This window comes from Lutra lutra, chromosome 17, assembly GCF_902655055.1.
Source record: "Lutra lutra chromosome 17, mLutLut1.2, whole genome shotgun sequence".
Classification (NCBI taxonomy): domain Eukaryota; kingdom Metazoa; phylum Chordata; class Mammalia; order Carnivora; family Mustelidae; genus Lutra; species Lutra lutra.
In genome coordinates this window covers 12,498,564-12,516,705 of record NC_062294.1, presented here as the reverse complement: position 1 = coordinate 12,516,705, position 18,142 = coordinate 12,498,564, and the positions used below count along the sequence as shown (strand labels likewise).

Below are 18,142 nucleotides of genomic sequence, written 5' to 3'. Positions count from 1 at the left end.
ACCTGATCCTTTGAGCTTTCCAAGAGCTCCCAGGAATTAACCAGTCTCTTGGGCAAATTCCTTTCCTGCATAGAGTCGCCAGAATTCGTTTCTGTTGCTTAAAGCAAGGATCTTGATTGATACACATTGGACTGGGCATGGAAGGAACGAGAAGCCCAGAGGGAAACGGTGGTGATCGAAGGCTGGGAAGTGGCCAGAGGATGGGGAAAATCCAGCTGGTATTAAGACACAGGATGACAGCAGCCCATGGCATGCCACAGTGAGACACTTGATCCCACGGTCCCCCAGAACAAAGTGCCGCTCAAAGGAAAGACTTTGGTGATCTGGCGGCTCCTGACAGAGGAGAGTATAAGGATTACCATGAAGTCAGGGGCTGTTGGTCAGAGGGTGGTGCTAATAGCACCACACAGCTTGAAGGAAAGAAAGACAAGCTCAGGGGTGCCTGGGGGCTCAGTCAGTTAAGCGTCTGCCTTCGGGTCAGGTCATGGTCCCGGGGTGCTGGGATTGAGCCTAGCGCTGGGGTCCCTGTTCGGCGAGCTCCCTGCTGGGTGGGGAGCCTGCTTGTCCCTCTCCCTCTGCCTGCTCCCCCTCCCTCTGCCTGCTCCCCCTCCCTCTGCCTGCTCCCCCTGCCTATGTGCGTGCATGCTCTGCTCTTTCTCTCTCTTTCTCTGTCAAATAAAAAAAAATTTTTTTAAAAGGAAGAAAGAGGGTGGCTGGGTGGCTCAGTGGGTTGGGCCCCTGCCTTTGGCTGGGGTCATGATCTCGGGGTCCTGGGATCGAGTCCCGCATCGGGCTCTCTGCTTGGCGGGGAGCATGCTTCCCCGTCTCTCTCTGCCTGCCTCTCTGCCTACTTGTGATCGCTGTGTGTCAAATAAATAAGTAAAATCTTAAAAAAAAAAAAAAGGAAGAAAGAAAGAAAAAGAAAGAGAAAAAAAAAGAAAAGAAAGAGAGAAAGGCAAGCTCAGAGTCCAAATTCTTTGCTCAAAGCATGGTTAGAAAACCAGGGAATTTTTATATCTTGCACCTACAAGAATGAGTGAGTGAGAAAACAGCTTGATCAATGACTAGAAAATGACGCCATTGGGTGGCCTCATACCCTTGCCTGGTCTCTAACTGGGAAGGAATGGAGAGTGAAAGGCAGAGGCCATCAGAGCGGGGCTCTTCGGGAAGGTGGGAGACTTAGGCACCCCCTACAAACACACGCACCCCGATGGAGCCTCTCTGGTCAGCAGCAGCCGCCTCTTGGTCATTCTGAACATCCCGGAAGTGGAAACTTGCTGGCTACTTGCCAAAACCATACACCTTCCCTGGGCATGTGTGTCGCTGGGGCTGAGGGCCGGCCAGCAGCTAGCCTTTCTTTAAACAATAGAGCCCCGAATGACCTTGAGGTGACCTACCCCATCAGCCCTTGTTTTCTCTGGACCGAAATTACAAGTCAGGCCCCAGGGGGCTGATGACTCCAAATCCAAAAGGAGGACATTGAATCACCAAAAGAACCAAGAGATTTTGCTAGTTTTTTTCCTCTTTATTTAATTGACAGAGAGAGACACAGTGAGAGAGGGAACACAAGCAGGGGGAGTGAGAGAGGGAGAAGCAGGCCTCCTACAGAGAGGGAGCCTGATGCGGGCTTGATCCCAGGACTCTGGGACCATGACCTGAGCCGAAGGCAGACACTTAACGACTGAGCCACCCAGGCACCCTGAGACTTTGCTTATTTATATTGGCCAAAATTTGGCAAAGTGATCAGGGGAGGGTATCTGAGACCAGGGGCCTGGGGAGGGAAGAGTGTGAGATGGGGTTTATTGTACTGATACTTAGAATTCCGCATTTATTTGACAGGGAGAGACACAGCAAGAGAGGGAACATGAGCAGAGGGAGTAGGAGAGGGAGAAGCAGGCCTCCTGCCAAGCAGGGAGCCCGATGTGGGACTCGATCCCAGGACCCTGGGATCATGGTCTGAGCTGAAGGGAGACGCTTAACGGACTGAGCCATCCAGACACCCCAGCTGGGATGGTTTGCTCTGATGACTCCTTGAAACCTGGTCTTCATTGTGGCTAGATAACCTTTGCTAATAGCGAAGAAGAAGAAAAATGAGCTTAAGACTTACTGAGCATTTACTAGCCACCAGGCTTTACACTTATTTCACAAATTAGTTAGCAAGTGAGGTTTAGATGGTGTTCTGTGGATGAAGGAATAGAAAAAGTTAGGACATGAGCTCAGCTGAGCTGACGTTCATCTGAGTTTACCGGTCTCAGGCTCTGGTCCAGGCACATTAGTGTACCAACTCAATTAATTATCCTCATTTTTTTTAATTTAAAAAAGTTTATGTATTTATTTGAGAGAGAGCACACGAGCATGCTGGAGTGGGAGAAGGGGCAAAGGGAGAGGCAGAAGCAGATTCCCCACTGAGTAGTGAGCTCTGACATGGGGCTCAATCCCAGGACCCTGAGGTCATGACCTGAGCCAAAGGTAGGCGCTTAGCCCAGTGAACCACCCAGGTGCTCCTATTATCCTCATTTTACAGGAGAAGTACATGAGGTAGAGAGATGTATTAGGGAGACCTGGGACCCAGGAGTTTCCCAGCAGGTGGGACGGGGACTGTTCTAAGACCCAGATAGCTCCATGCATATGGGGGTGGTGTGTGTGTGTGTGTGTGTGTTAAGTAATTTGCCCAAAGGAACACAGTAAGTGGCGGAGCCTGTCCTGATGTTCAGGTGGTCTCAATTTTGTCTCAATTTAGGCTCAAACTCTCCACTTCTGCCCGTGGTTCTCGAGTCTAAAGAGCCGGCGTCTGAAGTAGCTGGAGATCTTGCTAAAAAAAAAAAAAAAAAAAGAAAAAAAGCCCCCAGCCCTGGCCTCACCCTCACCATTCTGTCTGTTGCGGGCAGCTGAGAATTGGCTTTTCCACCAAGTTCATGGGTGACGCCGGTGCTGCTGAGCTGCAGACTGATATGGACAATCTCTCCATTCTCCACCTTGCCTCTGGATGAGAAGGCTGGGCTTGACTTTTCAGGTAGGACCCGGTCACCACCACCTGCGCTCACAAACCCCGCGGTGGCACTGAGAAACGCGTGGGTGAGGGAAAGGCCTCCGGGCCAGGCGGGCTGCCAGGGGAGGCTGCTTCTGGGTGGGAAGCTGGTGCCCCGGCTCTGCAGGGCCGGGCTGGGGTTGCCACAGACGTGTTTCCAGGGCCTGGCAGCAGTGGTGTAAGTGTCTACCTGGCCTGACTTTGTAGCAGAATTTGGGGCCTGGTCTCTGACTCTCTCTAGGATTCTGGGACCAGGCCTTATTTTTAAATTAAGGTGAAATTCATATAACATGAAGGTAACCGATTTGGGGCATCAAGTCCAATCACCATGTTGTGAGACCACCACTCTAAGTTCCAAAACGTTTTTTTCCAAAATTAAACCCAGACCCATGGAGCAGTTACTCCCCATTCTCCTGTCGCCCCTGGCAACCCCCAGTATGTGCTTTGTTTCTGTGGGTTTATCCATTCTGAGTATTTCACCTGAATGGAGTCGTATGATATGTGAACCCCTGTGACTAGCGTCTTTCACTTAAAATAGGACTTTCAAGCTTCATCTGCCTTGTAGTCTGTATCAGTTCTTCACTCCTTTTAATGGCTGAATCACGTTCTACGGCATATTTGACTGGTTTCACCTTTTTGCTGTTGGCAGTGATGCTGCTGTGAACTTTGTGTGGAAGGACTTGAGTACTTGTTGCGGTTCTCTTGGGTACAGACCTAGGAGCGGAATTGCTGGGTCAAATAGTAGCTGCTCTGAACTTTTCGAGGACTCACCAAACTGTTTTCCAGAGTGGCTGCCCATTTCCTGCTCCCACCAGCAGCCTGTAAGGGCTCCAACTGGTCCAAGGCCTCATCAACATTGTATTGTCTGTTTCTTTGGTAACAGCTGCCCTAATGGGTGTTTAGATGTGAATTTAGATGTGAATTTCCTAATGACTAGTGATGCTGTGCTTGCTGGCCATTTGGATAGCTTCTTTGGAGAGCAGTGGATTCACATTCTTTGTTCATTTTTAAGTCATGTCTTTTTGATTAATTCCTTTTCTGCTATGATGAGTCAAAGCTGAGTTTCTATGTTTCTCCTGGTTGCAATCACAGTAAAAATTGTGGCTGCACCACATGTCCCCGTTCCATGGTCCCGGACCACAGTCCCACCTCCAACCAGCAAAGCGACTCCACAGTGTGCAGATGGGGCCGGGGTGCTTTCCAGACCCTAATGACAGCACCTCCCAGCCTTCACCTGCCCACACGGCCTCTCTCACCACTGCAGGGAGCAGAGGGAGAAGGGGTCATGACATACCCCTGCTCAGATAATCACAAAGGAAGTAGGAGGGACATGCAGGAGCAGGCGTGGGGACCATAGGGGAGGGTGTGAGCAGGAGCACGAAGACAGAGTCAGTGGTGAGAGGAGCTGGAGCAGGAAGTCAGGAGTACAAACAGAGCTTCTCAATCTGCACCCCTCAGAGGCTAAGACCAGAAAACTTCCAGAAGGTGGTCTGGGTCATGTGGGTGAGCAGGGAAGGGACTAGGGCAGGTAGCGGGCAACCAGCAGTGAGGCCTCTCAGGCACCCTCTGGTCTTCCTGAGATCATCCTGGGTCAGCCGAATTCCCCTTCAAAACAAGCAGTCACAGGGGTGCCTGGGTGGCTCAGTGGCTTAAAGCCTCTGCCTTCGGCTCAGGTCATGGTCCCGGGGTCCTAGGATCGAGCCCCACATTGGGACATCAGGCTCTCTGCTCGACGGGGAGCCTGCTTCCTCCTCTCTCTCTTCCTATCTCCTCTGTAATTTCTGTCTGTCAAATAAATAAATAAATAATCTAAAAAAAAAAAAAAACAAGCAGTCACAAGTACAGCTGATTCATAACTTAGTTTAATCCTTTGTAGGGAGCACCCTGGGCAGTGAGGAGCCTCCATCTGTCCCAGAGGGTCCAGCGACCATGGAGGAGGGTGGTTTCTTCTGGCCGCTGGCCCTGCCTCATGTTTGGGTGCCTGACCCCCACCTTCCTGATCCACAGCAGGCTGAGGGGCCCCAGCTCCCCTCCCCCTGGAGCAGACTCCCTCTGGGGCTGACTTGTACCCCCTTTCCCCACTTCCTGCAGGGTCTCTCTGAGACCTCTGGATACTGGCTTGCAGTCCTGGGCTGGCCCCGGTTCCAGACAGGTGGGCAGCTGGGTGAGCGTGGCTGCATATCTGGGTGCTGGCAGGGGAGAGGCATGGCTGAGTCTCAGGGCCCCAGGTCCCACCGGGAAATGTGCTCCTCAGCTGGAAAGGAAGCCGGACAGAGCGAGGGTCACTGGCAGCCCAGGTAGTCCTGGGATGGGGACCTTTTGGCAGTTGGTCCTGAAATAGACTCCCAGTTGGAGCTCCAGACATTTCTAGCAGGAGCTGCTGAGGGCTGGTGCTGGGCCACCTCTGTTCCCTGCTGTAGTTTACTGGGCTCTAGGGATCAGGGAACACGGGTCCCTAAGTAGCAGCTTTGGTGACAGGAGGAAAGCGACCCTGGAGAAATCCCTGGCCAGGCTGTCATTCCCGTCCTGTTGCCTTGTGGACATGAGGCTGGGCTTCTCTCTCCCCGCTTGGCCTCGGGGGCCCGCAGGTCCCACGGAGCTTGGACCAGGACATCCCCGGGCCATGCATGCTCAGGTGCTTTCTGGGTCTGTGACCTGGACATCCTAGCGCCTGGAGCGGGCCAGCAGGGACCAGAAGAGGGAGCTGTGAGGGGGCCCTCACCAAACTGGCAGATGTAACGGTTTCGGGTTTTGCAGCGCTGGTCGTTCCAGTTGAAGGCGGCGGACGCCTGCAGTTCCACACAGTTCCCGAACCTGCCAGGCCGGGACACTGGGGGCTCAATGCCGGGGAAGGGAAGTAGGAGTCTGGGAGAGGCTTCCGTCTTCCCCTCCAGCAGGCCCCTGTGTCTAATGGCCCGGCCCACAGATGGGGCTTCTGGAAGCCAGACCCACCCCCATGTGAAGGCTCAGCAAGCCGGCCCGGAGGGAGGGCACCCCAGACTCACCCCTGGTTGTCGGGCTGCCCAAAGGCGAAACTCGTAAAGGACTGGTGCTCCCCCGTGGTCCAGCGGAAGGAGTCCTTGGTGGTCTTGTAGGTGAGCCCTGGGCCGTGGCAGGTGAGTTGGCCCACCACCCTGGGCCCACCACCCCGGGCCCCCACTCCGAGCCCAGGCTCCCTGAGAGGAGGCCCTGAGCTTGGAGCCTGTTGCCTAGTCCCCTTTCTGCTGCCAGCGAGCCCTTAGCCCCCTTCCTAGCTCTTCCAGCCCCCCGTGGCTCTCCCTCTCCCTCCCTTCTGTGCTCTCCCCAGGGAAGGAGGTTGCCTGCCCCACCCTGGGTCCCTAGCCCTCACCACACCCTTACTGTCTGCTGGTGGGTTTTCACAGTCCAGATTCCTGCACTCCCAACCAGGCACTCACCGATCCAGAAGTTTCTGGTCTCAAAGTCACTGTCGGTCACCTCATTGGTGGTCTCCAGGCGGCCCAGGTAGAAGGCGAGGATGTCCTGCACTTTCTGGCTCTCGATCTGGGCCAGCACCCCGCCCTTTCCCTGTAACCCCCATTCCAGGTCACCCTGGCAGGGCCCCAGAGCTCAGACCAGCCCTTCCTGCCCATCCTGCCACAGCCAGGGACATCCTCTTCCTCTGCCTCCTCCTTCTTAGAGTCGAGGGTCCCCCTTCCTTGCCCCTGCCTGCCTCTCCTCTCTCTGGGCATGGGGGGTGGGGGGCCAAGACTGACTGGGCCCTGCCCTTGGGAAGCTTTTGTTTCACGTGTTCAGTGTCCTGAACGCATGTGAATTGGTTGCCAACGTGAACACCTCGAGAGACGGCAATGAAAATCTGAATTTCTGATTCTCTTGAAAAATCCCAAGTTCTGGCCTTTCTGCACTTGGTGACCTGCTGGGCAGCCCGCAGCTAGAGCTGAATCAGGGTGGCTCCTTAGAGGGGGGTGGGTGGGGCCTCACCCCTGCCCCCCATCCCAAGTCCCTCAGCTCATTCTGTGACCTCCTGGCTTCTGTGGGCCTCTGAGTTTGGGGCCCCTGCTTTATTCTAATGACCAAAGTCAGGTCAGGAGAAATCGAAGGAACCATCTCTTCATCCAAGGTCCGTCCAAGGACCCTCGCTTGAGACCTTGGGGTTCCCTGGGAAGGCTGGGGTTCACTGTCACCTGGCATTTCATCTTGGCTCCGTAGTAGGTGTCTGCCTCTGAAGACACCAGGAAGCAGTCTCCGTCGATCCTCAGGTCACAAGTGTGGAAGGGAAAGTGCACCTTGGCTGGGGACAGGGGGCCCGACTGTGCGCGTGGGGACCTCAGACGCATTACGCCTTCCACCCTGCCAGGGAGCTAAGCTCAAGAAGCCCCTTCCTCTGGCCACTGTCTCCAAGCTGGGGCGGGGGGTGGGGGAGTTAGCGGCATGCTGGGGAATGTGTGAGATCCAGCTTGTTCTCTCTTCCAAAAAAAAGAAAGATCTGTAGCATTTGCCAGATTCTGTGGTGGGAATGCCACCAACGTGATGTGATTGCATGGGGAGTTGGGAGATGTGCCCAGTGAGGGGGTGGCCTGGCTCATCGGGGGACCTCCGGGCAGGACTCACTGGCACACTGGGCTCCCCCGTAGCCGACGTCACAGACGCAGGAACACTCCTCTTCCCGGAACCGGCCGTGAACACACTGTACGCTGCAGCGCACTGCCGGGGTGAGGGGGGAGCGGAGCTCAGCCTGCAGCCCCCCGACCCCGTGCTGCCCCTCACGGCCCTCGGAGTGTGGGCAACGGCCAACCGTAACAGGAAAGACCCTTGAGGATGGGACTCCATCAGGGCTTCCCGCTGCGGCTACGCTTGGTGTCTGGTTGGATCTCCATCGTAGAGAGAAGCAAATTAGGGTTCAGGGGTGACCTGCCTACAGTCACAGAGCTGGGAGGGAGACAGTGGGATCAGAGTCCACTTCCAGATCCTGATAGTGTCCTCCTCCCACCCTCTCAGGACCTAAGGGCCAAATCAGATTCCACCTTGAATCCCCTACACGGCTCAGGCTCCGACAGGGGCTCAGGCTGTTGGTCGAATGACTACACGATGTTCAGATCAGCAAGTACCTGGTCAGGGGCCACACACTCCCTCAGGGCTCTCTCCAGACACTTGCAGTGGGTGCCCCACGGCCCCTGGACACACTGCACAGGGACACGTGGCCCTCCTCACCCCCCACGGCTGCCTGCCTTGGCCCTGGCCCAGGCTTCACTCACCAGGTCCCCGGGTGGCTGTGACCTGGAGCTCTAGGTGCCCCTCACCTTGGCAGTATCTGCCTGTGTAGCCGGGGGGACAATGGCAGTGGCAGGTGCTGACGTTGAGACGTCCATGGTTCCGGCAGCTCATCCGACAAGGGTTCCTGGGGACCTCTGGTCAGATGAGGATGAACTCTGAGAGGGCGCCTCCTTCCGGCAGGCCAGGGGGCTGCTTCCCAGGGTGCCAAGGGCCAAGGCCTCGAGGACAGTCCCACCAGATGTTGCCACCCTCCACAAGGGTCACCACACGGAGTTCTCTTGTACCCGCTGCCCCAGCAGGAGGCAGGCAGGGTTGGGCACTTACCACAGAGCCCTCCTGCGTGGTCCCAGGCTTTGAAGCAGCCCGAGACGCTGGCTGTGCAGAGCGAACACCAGGAGCCCTTCTTATAGGGGACGATGGTCTTCCCGTTTACCTCCCAGTTGCCCCTGTGAGAGCAAGCACCAGAGGGCTGCAAGGGCCTGGCTTTGGGCAAGACAGGCGTGGGCCCTGCTGCATGCCCCACGGACCCTTCAGCTCCTTCTAGCCCAGCGCAGGAGTCAGGGAGCTGGAGGATACACGAGATGTCCTAGGAAAGGAAAGATGGCCTCCAGACTAACACGAACACTCCATTCTTCCGTGGCCAAAGCAGAATAGTGCTGCCAAGGAGGGGCGTCTGAGGAGAAGCCACATTCTGCTTGGCTGCCCACTTCCGCACCCACTCCCTTCCCTCCTTCCCTCTCCCCGAGAGGGTGTGGACCCAGGAGTAAAGGCCTTTGAGTGGGGGGCTGAGGGTTCTCCCTTGGGTGAAGGTAGGCGCCCCTCCCCACCCGGCCCAAGCCCAGCGGGGGATGGCAGGGCAGCAACCGTGATGGGACCTTACCCAGGAGAGTAGGCACAGACGAAGGCTTCCATCTCGGCCTGAGCCCCAGAGCACCGATGCCGTCCACAGCCCAGCTGGCTCGAGGTGGCCCACACGAGCTGCCAGAGACACGGTGGCTCAGGAACCCTATCATAGGCCATCCCCACTCCCAGTCTGGGGGCCGACAACACTGATGATGCTTGCTCCGTGGGAGGCAGACACAGTCTCTGCCCCCAGTGAGGCAGACTGACAGACCTCGGGGCCTCAGGAGCCGTAGCTGTGCTGGGCAGAGCTATGGGGACAGGTGGGCACAGCGTAGGAAGGCTTTCTGGGTGAGGGGTGTGGAGAGGTTTGGATGGGCAGATACCTGAAGAAAGGAGAGAATCTTGGACGGGGGAGGAGTGTTGAAAGAAAGTCTTGGACCTCAAAGTCTTTGTGACAGACCCCACACGTGGCTACAACCCTTCCCTCGTCCCTGCAGGCCCCTCTTAAATGTGCCTTTGCAGTTCTTTGCAATGAGAGAAGGACTCTCTTTTCTAGCCTGGAACCCAGCTGGGCTTGTGGCTTGCGTTGGCCAACAGAATGGAATAGGAGTGATACTGAGCTGGGGGGGCCTGGGTAGCTCTGTTGGTTAAACGTCCAACTCTTGGTTTAGGTTAAGGTCATGATCTCATGGTTGTGAGTTTGAGCCCTGTGTCTGGCTCCGGGCTCAGTGCAGTCTGCTTGGGATTCTGTTTCTTCCTCTGCTCTACCTGCCCCCAGCTCCCGTGTGTTTACTCTCTAAAATAAATAAATAAAATAACGTCTTAAAAAAAGTGATATTGAGCTGGTTTTGAACCTAGGGCTGGAGACCCCACAGGCACAAGGGAGCCAGGTGAGGCCCCTCTAGACGGCCAGCTCCCAGCCCAGGCTGTGGCTGACTGCACTTGAATTTGGGCCCAGCAAAGACCAGAAGAACCTCCACACAGAGCCCAGCCCAAGGATGCTAAACTTTGGGGTAGTGTGTTAGCAACAAAAGCTAACAGGTACAGGTCTCTGATAGTATTCAGCACTTGGATTGAAAATCTTAAAATCTGTGACAGCTTGGAAACAGCACAGTCAATACAGGGGACTAGTTAAGCAAACTCCCGTAGCACAGCCATGAAGTAGGGAGACATGGACACATGTGTCCAATAATTAGAAAAAATACATTCTTTTTAGGAATGCATGAAACATTTGCAAACATTGACCCTTCACTTAACCACAAAGCAAGGTTCAACAAAAACCAAAGGAATAATATCCCATGGGCTGTGTTCTATAAATTCAATGCAATACAATCTCCAAGTAAGTAACTTAGAAGTAAGGAATAGGTTGGGGCGCCTGGGTGGCTCAGTTGGTTAAGTGTCTGCCTTTGGCTCAGGTCATGATCCAAGCGTCCTGGGATCAAATATAAAAAAATAATACAGTAAACTGAATAAAGTAAAAGGAAGTAAATAATGGGGGCACCCCATTAAAATATATAAACTTAAAAAAAGGTAAGTAAATAGTAAAAATAGCAGAAATTTAAAAAAAAAGAAAAAGGATAAAACAAACAAAAGCTTACTTGTTAAAATAGACACATCTCTGGGAAGACTGGTAAAGAATGAAAGAGAGAAGGTGCACACAAACAAAGCTGAAAAGTTTAAAAGGATCTAGCAAGAGACACAGGAAATTTTTTAAAAATTTATTTGTCGGGGAGAGAGCAAGAGAGCCAGCAAGGGGAGAGCCAGGCAGAGGGAAAAGCAGGTTTCCTGCTGAGCAGGGAGCCAGATGTGGGACTTGATCCCAGAGTGACCTGAGCCAAAGGCAGATGTTTAACCAATTGAGCCACTCAGTGGTCCCAGGAAAATTTTAAATCCCTGTTTAATCCTAGTTTTCTTTTTTTTAAGACCTTATTTATTTATTTATTTATTTATTTGAAGGAGGGAGAGGGAGAATCCCAAGCGGACCCTGTACCGAGCTCAGAACTCAATGCGGGGCTCAATCTGACAACCCCGAGATTACGACCTGAGCCAAAACCAAGAATCAGATGCTTTACTGATGTTCAGTTCTTATTTTTATTATTTACTTTCTGTTTTTTTAACTTTATTTATTTTTCTTAGTAATCTCTACACCCAACATGGGACTTGAACTCATGACCGTGAAATCAAGAGTCACATGCTTCATGGGCTAAGTGAACCAGGCACCCACATTATTTACTTTCTCCTACTTTATTCAGCTTACTGTATTATTTTTTTATATTCTCTTTTTTAAAGATTTATTTATTTATTTATTTATTTGACACAGAGAGAGAGACAGCGAGAGAGGGAACACAAGTAGGGGGAGTGGGTGAGGGAGAAGCAGGCTCTCGGCTGAGCAGGGAGCCCGATGCAGCACTCGATCGTAGGACCCTGAGATCATGACCTGAGCCGAAATTAAGAGTCAGATGCCTAACCAACCAAGCCACCCAGGCACCCGCTGTCTGTTTAATCCTAGCTTTAACTCTTCAGTACTGAACAATTCTGCCCAATCAATTGGGAAACATAAAATGGACAGTTTCCTAGAAAACAGAACTGGGCAAAACAATCTCAACACGAAGTAGACCATTTCCAAAAGTTTAATCAGCAGCTAAAAACCCACACCTGCATAGCGTTTGAGAGAGTCGGGAGCCAAGCATAGGCAACACAGTTTTGAACAATAATAGTAATATGGGAAATTTTCATTTCAAAAGTTTCTATAAAGCTGTAATAATTAAAACACGATTTGTGCAGGGATTAAAAAAAAAAAGCAGCAGAATAGAATCAAGAACTCAGCAACAGATCCATGGGCAGACATGAGCTTGGTGTGTGACAGGTGGACTGTGAGTCAGTGGGGGAAGGGTTGAATATTCAATGGAAGGTGCCCATTTGTGGGTTTGTTTTTTTTTTAAGATTTTATTTATTTATTTGACAGACAGAGATCACAAGTAGGCAGAGAGAGAGGGAAGCAGGCTCTCCGCTCAGCGGAGAGCCCGATGCGGGGCTCGATTCCAGGACCCTGAGATCATGACCTGAGCCAAAGGCAGAGGCTTTAACCCACTGAGCCACCCAGGCGCCCCCCATTTGTGGGTTTTTTAAAAAAGATTTTATTTCTTTGAGAGAGAGAGAAATGGGCACAAGCAGGGGAGCAGCAGAGGGGGAGGGAGAAGCAGACTCCCCCTGAGCAGGGAGCCCCATGCAGGGCTCGATCCTGGGACTCTGGGATCATGACCCCAGCCAAAGGCAGACGCTTCAATCAACTGAGCCACCAGGTGCCCCTAGTTGTTTTTTCTTAAGAGATGAGAACAAATATAGTTAAACATTGTCTAAGTGGAGGTCATGGGTAAAAGGGAGTCCATTACTAGATTTACGTTTGAAATAGTTCATGCTTAGAGCTGAGAAAAGGAAAACTACAAATTGCGTAAGAGCAGCCACAGGTTTGAAGACGACCGAGGGCCCCGGGGCCGGCGCCACAGCCTCACCTGAGTGTAGTGGGTGCAGGTGGCGTTGTGGGCACACTCGGCGGCCGCGTGGCTGTACCACCGCCCCTCTGCGAACCACAGGCCCACCACGCTGACGAAGGATGCCGAGCCTGCTGGCAGCAGCTGCACGTTCCAGCCCACTTGCTGGGGGGCCCGAGGTGCTGACGCGGGGCTCAGGACTGGGGCACCACACAGGGCCGCCCTGGCCTGAGCCCATCGGGCCAGGCTCTCGCTCCAGTCCTGGGGGCGGCACAAAGAGATGTCAGCAGGGACCTTTGGACCAGGCCTTAGTGATCCCACTTCCCCCACCGCCCCCGCCCCAGGGTGGGGGTCATGCTGAGAGCACTGGATGGGGAGTCCTGTTTCACCCACTTCACCCTGGGGCCAGGGAAGGCCAGACCGGGCCTGCGAGGAGCTCTTGGAGATGCGGTGGTGAGAGCACCAGCAAGGTCTGGACGTCTACCCCGGAGCCTGGCTCTATCCAGGCCTGAGAGCCTCCCTCCTCCTGACTCCCGCCCTAGGCGCTGCCCCAGAGGGGGATGCCCGTTCCTGAGGGAGCAGTGCCAGCCCAGGCGACGGGATGGGCTTCTGTGGTAGATTTTTCTGTCCAGTAATGTGAGCCCGGGCAGGGCCCAAGCCATTCAAAATGGTTTTTTGCCTGCCATTAGGTACAACGGGCTGTAGCCATTGTCAGGAAGGCTCGGTTGCTCCCATCTGGCTTTTCTTTGATGATAAAGGCCTCAGCGGCCAGGCTGCTTTGTCCTGTCCCCCCCACTCACCTGGCCTTGTGGAGGGGTGCCAACAGGGAAGCAGGACCAGAGAGGCTCCTGGCCTCAGGGCCCAGTCAGCGCTGTTCTCTGTAGTGGCCCTAATCTTCTCTCCCACCCACACACCAGCACTCCCCCCTCATACCCCCACGGCTACCAAATCGTCCTCCTCTCGTCTTAAATGAAGGGTTCAACAATCAAGAAGACTTGGGTCACCTCACCCCGGCTGTGTGGCCTCTAGCCCCTGATCTCCATGAGACTCAACATCCTCCTCTGTAAATTGGGACAGTAAGATACTCACAGAGGATGATTATCACGGGGACTCAAAGGGTACAGGGGGAGAGTGCCTGACCCACCATGGGCTGGACGGCTGTTAGGATTTTTACCTCTGATGCAGACCGGAACCGGAGCAGTGGGGATTGCCTGGGGGGGCCCTTGGCCGTCCTGCACCACCCTAAGAGCCTTAGCCTCCCCTGGGTAAAAGCACTAGAGACCCGCACAGGTGAGGGAGGCTGAGTGGAGGGGCTCAATTCTCATCTTCTATGAAATGCTGATTTCTAAGACTTTGGCCAAAGGGGCATGAAAAGTGTCAATACCGGTGACTGGATGAGGGGGAGCACCCCCCTGCCAGGCACTTGAGCTGGGAGCACTGGGCGTGGGCAGTGGGAGCCAGGACCTGGGCCTGAGGAGGGCCAGAGCTGCTGCAGAGCAGGGAAAGGGAGAGAAGAGACCCCCTCCCACTGGCCCGCCCCACCCCCACCTCCTGGGAAACTGACCCATGAGCTCTCAAGGTCACCGCGCCGCTGAGCCAGCCTGGAGGAGTTTATGGGAGGCAGCCATGGGGAACCCTGCCCACCCCCACACAATCCTGCCCTCAGCCCCTGGGGCCTGTTGGCATGTGCTGGGGCAGTGCTTCTGGGCCCTGGGATGACACCACCAACCCTGCCATCCTACGCCAGCCCCCAGAGGAGCAGAGACCTTGGAGGGGCCCCTCCTAGTCACCCAGATAAACCATGAAGCAGCACTGGGTCCTGGTCACATTCCAGGCCTTTCCCTCAAGAAGGATGCTTCTCCCTCCCAGTCTTCTGCCCCTCTGATCCTGCGGGGAGTCCTTTGTGGAGCTCCTCTTTCCTGCGGGGCTCCTTCCATGTCTTCTGGTCTCCAGGGCAACGGGATGGGATGCGAGGAAAGGCCAAAGGACTGGCCCTTCTGGGAAGCAGGCGGTGGTAGAACCCTAGCAACCAGGAACTGTCCCCTCATGGGCAGGGTGACTGGCTGTCCCCCTGCCCTGCCCAGGCGGAAGGGCTTCTGCCACAGGCCTGGCCTCCTGAGCCATCTTCGGGATTGCCCCTCCAGCCACCGTCTTGGTGAGCCCGCCTTGGGGTACTCACCATTCTCTGCATGTTGGCCGCAGGGGGCTGTACCCGGCTACGCAGACGGTTGTGCACGGAGAGGAGCAGGAATGTCTCCTTACTGCTCAGGGCTGGGGTGGGAGACAAGGTCAGGCCCTCTGCACAGCGGGACCTGGGCTCCCCTGGGGTGACCCTGGCCATGGCAAGCTGAGAGGGCTGCCCTGCCCTTAGGGAGCAAGAGCTGATGGGGCCAGGGACACGGGGAGAGTGGGGGATTGACGGCCTACGGGAGACCGAGAGCTGGGGGCCTGGGAGGGAGGCAGGTATGCAGGGGCCCTTGAGCTGGGGGCTGGGCTGACTGGAGGGAGGTAGGGCCATGGGCTGGGGGGGGGGGGGCAGCCCTGGAGCGGCCAGCTGTGGGCTTTGGGCTGCTATTCCTCCTTGACCCCCACGGCTGGGCCCACTCCCCTTCATTCTTCCTGCTCCCCAGTCCCAGCCTCCGCCATCCATCTTGGTCCCTGGACTACTTTCGGGGCAGGGGGGTTGCTATTTAAACCCCACAGGTCTGCCCAGAGCTCAGGCCTTCCTGGCACCGCTCTGCAGCACTCCTAGCTGCTTCCCCTCGTTCCTCACCCCAGGAGACCGGGGGACCCCCTTACCTCCAGGCATCGGAGCCTGTTCCTCCTGCAGTGGGAGTAACTTCGGCTCCGTCCAGGCCATGCCAAGGAGAGCCAGGAGCACGGGCAGGAGGCCGGGCCGGGGGCCCCCCAGCCGGGCAGAGGGTGCTGGCCCCAGCATGGGCCTGTTGGGCGCTCCGGCTCAGCTGTCCAGCTTGCTTCCCAAGCTAGACAGAGCTACTCACAATCTCAAGGAGGCAGGCTGGACGGGCAGACAAAAGGGGGAGGCTGGTGTGAGTAATCGGTGTATCCAAAAGGCCTCCTGTCGACACTGGCATGAAGAGCCAGCCAGCTCCAATCCCAGGGCTCCCTCCCTCCTCCAGCCGAGGGCCTGGCCAGCAGCCCTGCCCACAACAGCCAACCAGGCAGTGTGCACTGACCCTGTGCCCCTGCTAATCATTGCAGGATTATTGGAGCCCTTGGGGAGCCCCTGGAGACCCCGCTGATTGGCCCGCAGACATTCCAGGGCGGTGGATTAGCAAATGATGGCCGGCCCTGGCTGGGACAGTGTCCTCTGGGCCCCCCAGCAGCCTCTAGTCCCAGTTCCAGGCCCAGGGCAGGCAGGCAGGAACTGGGCAAGACCCCAGGGGAATTCTTCCCTTTCTTGGGAAGTTCATCCCAACCCCCAGCCATGAATTAAACATGATGGACGTAACCACAGATGATCCAGGTACCACCGCTAGGTGGGGGCACTGGGAGGTTGGGTTTGTAGGGGAATGGGCGAGGGTTGCACCTGTAAGAGGGAAAGAGTGCCTTAGGACTCTGGGCAGTGTCTGTCTGGGCAGTGTGGGGGGCTGGGCCCCAGCCCCAATGGCCCTTTTGTCCCCAGCATTCTGCAGGCCGGGAGAGGGCCCCCGCGAGCAGAGGAGAGTACATGAGGCCCTTGGCTGACTGGAGTCCTGCAGGGAACAAGTGGGACCCTAGGCAGTGCGGCAGGCGGGCAGCAAATCGCCATGATGCTTTGGGGCCTGGCTGAGCCCTCCATGAAGATCTGCACCGAGGCCCACGATTCTTAGAAAAGACAAGGCTATCCCGCAGGCCGTGGCCAAATGCCCACACTCCACCTCCAGGCCGACCAAAGGTTAATCACCCACTGCAAAGGACTGCCTTGGAAGCCAACTACTTCCTCCTTCTGGAGTTTGTGTGACCCTTGACCTTTAGGCCGACACCCTCTCAGAGCCAGGTGTCACCTACCTGGGAAATTCCACTGAGATACATTGAGATGCAACAATATCCACGGAAGTGGATATTGTTGTGGGGATGGGGGGAGGGGATGGGGGCAGGGCCAGGCACAAGGACCCCTAAGCTGGCCTGGGGTTGTGTGTGCTCCCACACAATACCTGGGGCCTTGGGAGTTTCTTCTCCCTCCAGTGGGTAACCACAAGATTTCAGATTCATCCTGCGCAGGTCCTAGCAATGCTTAATAATAGTGACCTTTCCTCCAGAGCTCACAAAGCACAGTGACACGTGTGGCTTCACTGAATTGTCACAACACTAGGGCATAGCAGATGCCGTGTCCATCTTGTAGATGACGAACCTGGGCTCACAGGGCGGGCACAGGGTGTGTCCCAGCTGATCCAGGCTTTGTGTCTTCACATTCCTAGACCCCCCCAGTGCAAATTGGCTTTCATTTACATTGTGGCCCTCCAAGTTCAAGTCCCACCACCCTGCTCAATGCCGATGCCAGGGAACAAAGCCCGATTTTTGCTCCTGGGCTGCAAAGGAAAATGTGGCTTTTCTCCTGAGTAGCACCATACCAGGTCATGGGGGCAGCTAGGGAAATAGATTTTGACCCGAGGTGGTGGCTTTTGAGGGGTCTTGGCTCACTGCAGATGGAGGCCAGGGTGAGGCCAGCCTCAGGAGCTAGAAGATGAGGAGATGAGGGGATAAAACGCCACACCACTGAAGATCTGGGTTCTAACCAAGACTGTCTGTGTGACCCTAGGATTGTCACTTCCACCCCCGGGCCTCCATGTCCACTGGTGTTAAGCAGGACTCCCTAACCAAGGGATTGTACCTTGCTTTCCATGGCATTTCATGCTGGGTGTTCGGGGTGGGTGTTGAGAATGGGTAGGTCCTTTCTTGCATGGCTGATCTCCCCAGTGAGCAACTTCTCTTCGGATTTCTACCACTGTGGATCAGTTTTCTTATTCTGAATGTCAGAGGAACCGACTCCTAGGATATGCATACTTTAAGGAAGAGATTCCTTTGCTCTCCGTGTCTATGAGATTCATCTATGTTGTGGTCTGTTTTAGTAGGTTGTTTTTGTTTATGTGTTTTTGGGATTTTTATAAAGTTTTTTTTTAATTTGGGAGAGAGAGAGCACAAGCAGGGGCATAGTAGGAGAGGGAGAAGCAGACTCCCCTCTGAGCAGGGAGCCCGATGCGGGGCTTGATCCCAGGACCCCAAGATCATGACCTGAGGTGAAGGCAGATGCTTAACCAGGTGCCACCCAGGTGCCCCATGTTTTGGGTTTAAAAAAATATATTTATTTATTTATTTATTTGAGAAAGGATATGTGAAGTGGGGAGGGGCAGAGGGAGGGGGCAGAGAAACTTCAGCAGACACTGTGCTCACTGTGGAGCCCACACTGGGCTCAGTCTCAGGGTCCTGAGATCACAGCCTGAGCCAAAACCAAGAACTGGGTGCTTAACCGACCGCATCACCCAGGTGCCCCTCTTTGTTTTTAATTGCTGGTAGTAGTTTATAT

The 18,142-nt window shown here is 55.0% G+C and overlaps 1 protein-coding gene across 1 annotated transcript; it reads right to left on the bottom strand.

Annotated features, from left to right (window-relative positions):
* Window positions 1-4,874: 4,874 nt before the first annotated feature.
* On the bottom strand, window positions 4,875-15,792 carry LOC125089910 (C-type lectin domain family 18 member A-like). The gene is made up of 12 exons (XM_047712399.1): window positions 15,415-15,792; window positions 14,795-14,886; window positions 12,637-12,876; window positions 9,162-9,259; window positions 8,606-8,727; window positions 8,308-8,415; window positions 7,619-7,711; window positions 7,192-7,298; window positions 6,445-6,574; window positions 6,034-6,130; window positions 5,751-5,842; window positions 4,875-5,282 (listed from the first exon to the last, which is right to left on the bottom strand). The coding sequence occupies exons 1-12, from the start codon at window positions 15,551-15,553 to the stop codon at window positions 5,245-5,247; spliced, it is 1,356 nt and encodes a 451-aa protein (XP_047568355.1). The 5' UTR covers window positions 15,554-15,792; the 3' UTR covers window positions 4,875-5,244.
* Window positions 15,793-18,142: the final 2,350 nt, after the last annotated feature.

What these genes read in the sequence shown, in the direction of transcription:
- LOC125089910 (XM_047712399.1), bottom strand. Translation starts at nt 15,553, where the DNA reads ATGCTGGGGCCAGCACCCTCTGCCCGGCTGGGGGGCCCCCGGCCCGGC. An exon ending in GACCAGAAACTTCTGGATCG is followed by an intron (nt 6,131 to 6,444) that starts GTGAGTGCCTGG and finishes GCCACGGCCCAG; the next exon opens with GGCTCACCTACAAGACCACC. An exon ending in CCGTTACATCTGCCAGTTTG is followed by an intron (nt 5,283 to 5,750) that starts GTGAGGGCCCCC and finishes CTTCCTTTCCAG; the next exon opens with CTGAGGAGCACATTTCCCGG.